This window comes from Triticum aestivum, chromosome 7B, assembly GCF_018294505.1.
Source record: "Triticum aestivum cultivar Chinese Spring chromosome 7B, IWGSC CS RefSeq v2.1, whole genome shotgun sequence".
Lineage (NCBI taxonomy): Eukaryota > Viridiplantae > Streptophyta > Magnoliopsida > Poales > Poaceae > Triticum > Triticum aestivum.
This window is the reverse complement of record NC_057813.1, coordinates 417,983,865-417,990,987: the sequence shown is the minus strand read 5'-3', so window position 1 is coordinate 417,990,987 and position 7,123 is coordinate 417,983,865. Positions and strand designations below refer to the sequence as shown.

Sequence of the window (7,123 nt, the reverse complement as noted above, 5' to 3'; positions counted from 1 at the left end):
TTATATCTTTTTATTGATGACACTTCAAGGCAATGCTGAACCATCACAATAAGAGTGAAAAACATATAGAAGTGCAAAAAAAAAAGCAAAAAGTGCTATGTTTTTTCAATTACATTTTTCATTTATAGCGTGCTCGCGGAATCCTTTATACTCCCTCCGTTCCTAAATGTAAGTCTTTGTAGAGATTCCACTATAAACCACGTACGAATGTATATAGATACATTTTAAATTTAGATTCACTCATTTTGCTCCGTATGTAGTTCACCTAATGGAATCCCTACAAAGACTTATATTTAGGAACGGAGGGAGTACTTATTTACAATCATCTACTCACAACTTGCGAACTGACTTTCCCCTCAAAAAAGAAAAAAGAAAAAACCTGCGAACTATAACTCAAATACGTGTCCATCCATGGCGCACGTAATATCTCGAGCTTAAAAGTAAAATACGCTTCCGACCACGCTTTTATATAACCAAGACAGGTCGGGACACGGGCTCCTTCTCTCGCATATCCCCACAGGCGCCTCCAGCCCCCCGTACGAAAACCGGAGGCGAAAACCCTCAAACCCTAATCCCCATGGCGGACTCCGACGCATCGGCGCCGCCGCCAGAGGTAGCGACCGAGATGAAGATTCCAGTCGTAGACCTCACCGACGCCGTGCAGGAAGACGCTGCATCTGACCCTTCGGCAGCCGCCCCCACGCAGGAAGAGGCGCCATCAGAGGTTGCCGAGGCCGAAGGCGACCACAAGAGGAAGCTCGAGGAGGTCGACGCGGGCGCGGAGGCCAACGGCGCTGGGGAGGACGCCAAGCGACCGCGCGTGGAAGGCAACGGCGCAGGTTGATCTCTCTCGCGCCCCACCCCCTCTCTATTCACCTGTGCGTTCTACCTAGGGTTTACTGTCTCGGCGACGATTCTGGCGTGTCAAACATGGTCGGTTTCGTCTTAAGCTTGGATCGTAATCCGTCTGATCCGTTCGTTATCTCTGTTGGGATCAGATGCCGTGCAAAACAGTGAGTCCTCCGAGCCCCAGGAGCCAGTCGCTGTGATTACCGAGGGGGCGGCAGATGCCCAGAATGCCGAGGCTGCTCCTGCCGGCGATCTGCAGACAAGTTCTGAGGTCAAGCCTCAGGAGACTGCAACTGAAGCACCACCACAACATCAAGAAGGCGATGCAACCGGTGCCCTGCAGGAGACTACCCGCCTAATTGATGTGCCCAATACCAAGGTATGACCATTGGCTTAGATTAAATCTGTTTTTTGGAGGCCAGTGTTGCATCAAGCACATAAATTCGTGTGTACTATTGATTTACACACATAATTTGCTTATGCTGATGGTGGAAATTCATGCAGGTCGGTGTTCTAATAGGAAAAGCGGGTGAAACAATCAGAAACCTGCAAATGAGCTCAGGCGCGAAGATCCAAATCACAAAGGATGCAGATGTTCCTTCAGATGCCACGACTCGTCCAGTCGAATTGGTTGGAACTAATGAGAGTATTGACAAGGCTGAGCAGCTTATTAAGAGTGTTATAGCCGAGGTATGCTAAATGTATCAACTTCCTCAGAGGTTTGAAGTAGTTCACGTTTGCTGAACTTATATTGGTAAAAGTTACATCTCTAAGGCTCTTTCCAATGCATATATTCCAGGCTGAGGCTGGCGGTTCCCCTGCCTTGATAGCCAAAGGTTTCGGATCTGGTCAGTCAGGTTCAGAGCAGTTTGAGATGCTAGTCCCTGATAATAAGGTTAGTTTTCAGTGTTGGTGATGAATCCAACTGTTTTGTTTGCCTAACTCTTTTCTGATCTTAATCTATTTCTTAGGTTGGTTTAATTATTGGAAAAGGAGGTGAGACAATTAAAAACCTGCAAACCCGATCTGGTGCTCGAATCCAGGTAGATAATTTGCATGTTATGTTGGCATTTTTAAACAACTATAGCTTATGTTAACTGAGGCTTGAGGGCGGCGGTGAATGTTAATGTAGTTAATTCCTCAACATCCTCCGGCGGGTACTACACTGACTGAAAGGACTGTACGTGTTACTGGCAATAAGAAGCAGATAGAAGCTGCAAAAGAGTTGATTAAGCAAGCTATGAGTCAGGTGATGTGACCCTGCTTTGTGCTTTTTTGTTCCATTATTGCTGTGATGAAGCCTCTCATGCTCGAGGCTGTTGTGATCCTGCTTTATGCCTTTTATCATTCATCCGTGCAGTGATCAACTCAGTAATGCTTCATTCTGTCTATTGTCCATATGTACATTTGTGCTGTGATTACCTTCATGATGCTTATGCCCCTGTGATAAACGTAGTGATATCGAATCTAGTGTTGTCGCAAAAAAATCAAGTTTGTGTATTATGCTACTTGGTACGAAATCATAGCATGTATGATTGCCTGTCTTTTTCATTTCTACCTTGTCTGATTGGTACAACTGGCTTTTAGCTATGTCACCATTTTGGTAGTTAATTATATGTTATTCATGGTGCTATGCTAATGCTGCTAATAAATGTAATGCACTTAATCATCTTAACTTTTCAAACTTTTTTGTCAATTATGTTCAAATTGCCTCGTCTATGAATAAGACTGGAGATGTTTTGCCTGAAAGGAGTCTCCCATAGTTGTTTTTTGGAGTAAAACCTTTTATCTTCTGATAATAGGAACTGAAAATTGTCCTAGTCGATGCCATTTTTGTAACTTGCGTGATGCTCCCATTTTAACATATATAGAACAGTTGTGGCTGTTCATGCCATTTTTGTAACTTGCGTGATGCTCCCATTTTAACATATATAGAACAGTTGTGGCTGTTCCATTCAAGCTTTGCATCTTGTAAATTTGAACATTGTTCATGTGTCTATGAGCACACTTTAGCGCAAGTGCATTCTTGATTAAATAGCAATCCGAAAATAGTTACTTTATCGTGCTTGGGGTGTTGTATATTGCCCCTTGCCCATTTACGGAATCTGAAGTATGACTAGACTAATCTGTGTCTTCTACAATGGCCTATATGACATTCTTGATATATAGAAGTGCCTAGCTGGACTGGAAGGTAAGTTCTCCATTTGCTCTACTTTCCTTGATCGATCAATCAGTCAGTGGCATGCAATCGGCTTGATTGGGTTGTAGTAGTTTCACCCACGTAACTTTGTTGTGGGTTATTTGTTACTGCTAGAGTTTTATTCTCAACCAAATTTTGCCCTGAAATATTTAGTATGTATTTTGCCCTGAAATATTTAGTATGCCACCTATTGTTCTGCATGTCACTATAAAATTTGAGTGTTGCATGCAACCTGCCCATCATGTTATTGTGCTTTGATGCAGTATCAGCACGAAACATAATGTGCAGCATCGATTATTTAGAAATAAAATTAGGAACCATGAATAAATGGTTCACCACCAGTTAAATATTGAAAGGTTTGTATTTTGGACCTAGGAAAGCTGGATATACAGTTATAAAAACAATAATAGAAGAGTTAATGGTTCTAGTGTAACTGGCTTGCCCTATGTTTATACCTGATCCTTGGCTCTGGCTTTACACATGGTTTGGTCAATTAGGCTCTTGCTAACTCTAGATAAAATCTGATACTGTTTCCTACATCGGATGTCGTAGCTGACACATCAGGTTATCTCCCTTCCTGTTTCCGTGAATTATCTTTTGTTGAAGGTGCCAATTGGAGTTGGCTGGGTATACCAATGCAGATTCAGCTAGGCCTTCCTGATGGGGTCATCTCTTTCATCCGTTGCATCACAGCAGAGGGATATTGATCGTTGTCCCTTGACCTTGTATGGTTTTTGTAGTTGGGGTAACTGGTAAGGCTGCTTATGGCTGAAATGGAAAGAAAAACCAATCCTGCATTGGAAGACTGCACCAATTGTATCATTGCCATGACAAGGATACTGCATCACCATGTCTAGGTTTGCTAAACTTAATTGTTTGCAACTCTCTGTTGTCTGCAGAACCACTTCTCTATAGTCAAAAAGCTGTGAACTATGTCACATCATTTATCTTAGTTTTATGATGCGCTACCTCCCCACAACTGCAGTCCCTGTCTGTCCCTTTATGAAGTTCGGGCTAATTAACCTTGTTATCATGTCAGTGCTTTGCATGTGATCTTGCCATGTTTTTTATTTCTGAACTGTACGAAGATGTGGAAATATGTTGAATTGTAAACATTGTTTCTTTTAATCTGTGAAGCTCTTGTTCCCTTGATTCTACTGAATGTGATTATGGTCTTGTTGGTATTTGCATTCTTTACTAGTGTCTCATCTCATTGACATTATGTGTTTATTCATGGACGGTTGATTCTATTGCCCTTTGTGTTGCACTTTTCGCTTTAGATGTCCACATACCTGTATTTTTTTTCTCTTGTAAGACTACTTTATTTGAAGGGGAGCCTTGGCGCAGTGGTAAAGCTGCTGCCTTGTGACCATGAGGTCATGGGTTCAAGTCCTGGAAACAGCCTCTTACAGAAATGTAGGGAAAGGCTGCGTACTATAGACCCAAAGTGGTCGGACCCTTCCCTGGACCCTGCGCAAGCGGGAGCTACATGCACCAGGTTGCCCTTTTTTTTAAGACTACTTTATTTGAATGCTGTAGCTATGAAAAGTTCTTTACTAGCACACACTTGCCGGTTTATTCTTGTACAACTTTGATATGACAGTTATCCTTATATCCAGCCTTTGTCTTTGCCATTTACTTTTCTTGTTTGGTTTCTAAAGTACTTTCTTATACAGACATTTCCAAGAAACACAACTCAGTCTGGTGGCTATGGTCCGCAACATCACCACCCTCAGGGTCATGGCCCAGCTTCTCAGTGGGGGCCACGTTCTCAACCTCAGCAGTATGGATATCCACCAAGAGGGCCTCCTCAGAACGCGCCATACTCTCAACCCCCTTATGGTGGTTACCCACAGCAGCCACCACCAAGAGGTGGCATGGGCTGGGACCAGAGGCAGGGCCCTCCGCCTCACCAGGGTGGTGGTTATGACTACTACAAACAGGGATCTCAACCATATGAAAGCCAGCCACCAAACTACCCCCCTGGACCAGGTAACTACAACAGCTATGGCCCATCACAAGCTCCAAGCTATGGACAGCCTCAGTATCCGCAGTCTGCGCCTCCACAGAACTATGGCCCTGGATATGGTGATCCTAGGTACAGTGCTCCAGCTCCAGCCCAGCAGTACTATGGGCAGCCACCAGCCGGTCCGCAGCAAGGTTACCCTCAACAGCCAGATCCTTATGCTAGACCTCCATACGGTGGACCTGGACAATGGCCACCCAGAGGCAGTGCACCTGCAGATGGTGCTTACCAGGCACCACCCCCTGCATCTTATGCTCCGCCAGCCCAGCAACCTCCTGCTTATGGTCAAACATACCCAACTGGACCTGATGGGTATGCTCAGCAGGGTTACTCACAGCAGGGTGGGCAAGGGCCAGCAGCATATGGTCAGAGTGCTCCGGCAGGACCAGGGTACAGTCAGCAAGGCGGCTATGCGCAGTATCCTGCATCGCAGCCAGCATACGGTGATCAGTCAGCTCAAAACAACGCAAACTATGGCTATCAGGGAGCCCCAGCTGATCCCAGCTATGGAAATGCCTACCCACAGTCAGGATATGCTGCTGCACCGACAACTGGTCAGCCTGGATATGGTCAGGCAGGATATACCCAGCCACCAGCTACAAACCCACCAAGTTATGATCAGTCTGCGCCGCCACCGGCAGCTCAAAGTGGCTATGCTGCACCTGCTGCAAACCCACAGCCTGCGGTTGCAAAGGGCGTGTCGCCTCAGCCTGCTACTGCTGCTGGATATGGCGGGCAGTGGACTGCCTGACTTCTGTTCTGAAGCCCCGCTGAAAGCAAGATATATTTGAGAGCTATATGTTTTGTCACCTCCTGTTTTAAATCTTTGGGATGAGGCTTGCCCTCTAAAAGTTTATACTCTCTGTAGTACTAGTAGATTGTTATGTTAACTTTGATCTTCCTATTGAGTTGAAAAGAGAACCTGGTTAGCTTATTGCCTGTGAGAGTAATTTCTGCATGTCTTGCTTGTTTTTGTTGCGCTTTAGCTATGTTCATTCTTCTGCTTGCCGAAGCAATTTTGACCAATGTGCTGTGCTGACATTCTTTGAGAATGTGTCCTGAGCCCATTCTGGAAATCTAACAACTTACTGTCAAATCATTGGATTCAAAATTTTCACCAAGATGTACTCCCTCTGTCCCAAAATTCGTCTAGACGTGCCTGATACATCTGTATTTAGATAAATTTAAGACAAAAATTCTGTATTTAGATAAATTTAAGACAAGAATTTTGGGACGGAGGGAGAATGTATGTAATGGAGGTTGCATGGAGTAGTATGAAACCGTTGGTTTTTAAATGAGGAGTGTGATTGAAATAGCAGACACATGAGGTCATGTTCGCCAGTGTCGTTGTAGAAGCTTTTAGGCTGGTCACAGTGAGAGTAACATAGGTAGTAACATAGATGCCACATAAGTAAAAATGTTGATGTGGCAAGTAGTTAACGAGGAGAGAGGCAAATAGAGTAACCTAATATGTTACCATTACATAGCGTTTTTCAATGCAAAATGAGTCTACAAGACAATAAATGAACATGTGTATGTTACTACACATATGACATTTTCCACTATAAGGGTAGTAATATAGAGTAGTAATGTATGCATGTTACTACTCTAAGTTACTTCCCACTATGACCAGCCTTAGGTCAGCTGACCATCGTGGAATTTATGATACGATTCACTCGAATTTAATCAAGTGAGTACTCGTGCAACCTTCGTGGTCATTTGCAGTGGTCAGCGTGACGAGTGTGCCAACTCTCAAATGTTACCATGTATGATATGCAGCGCCCCATTTGCCTCGTGATATATGTTGTTCAAGCTCAATGTGACAACATGTCATCTTTGTTGGGTAGCTCGGTCCCTCTGGACATGTTCAAATATGACTTCTGAAGGCCCATAGATATCTTCACATGATGAAGACTCTTGTCCTACTAGTGCGTGTCCACACTATTAATTTGATATCTCTATATCCATGACCTATGAAACATGGACATCAAGCCAGCATATGCTTAGTTTAACCATGTGTCTTACGAACACCATATCTTCATCGATTA

The 7,123-nt window shown here is 44.0% G+C and overlaps 1 protein-coding gene across 1 annotated transcript; it reads left to right on the top strand.

The window, feature by feature from the left end:
* The first annotated feature begins 492 nt into the window (after window positions 1-492).
* Window positions 493-6,009, top strand: LOC123158361 (far upstream element-binding protein 1). Its single transcript, XM_044576385.1, has 7 exons — window positions 493-839; window positions 999-1,228; window positions 1,354-1,539; window positions 1,649-1,744; window positions 1,821-1,892; window positions 1,982-2,098; window positions 4,726-6,009. The coding sequence occupies exons 1-7, from the start codon at window positions 578-580 to the stop codon at window positions 5,824-5,826; spliced, it is 2,064 nt and encodes a 687-aa protein (XP_044432320.1). The 5' UTR covers window positions 493-577; the 3' UTR covers window positions 5,827-6,009.
* The last annotated feature ends 1,114 nt before the right edge of the window (window positions 6,010-7,123 follow it).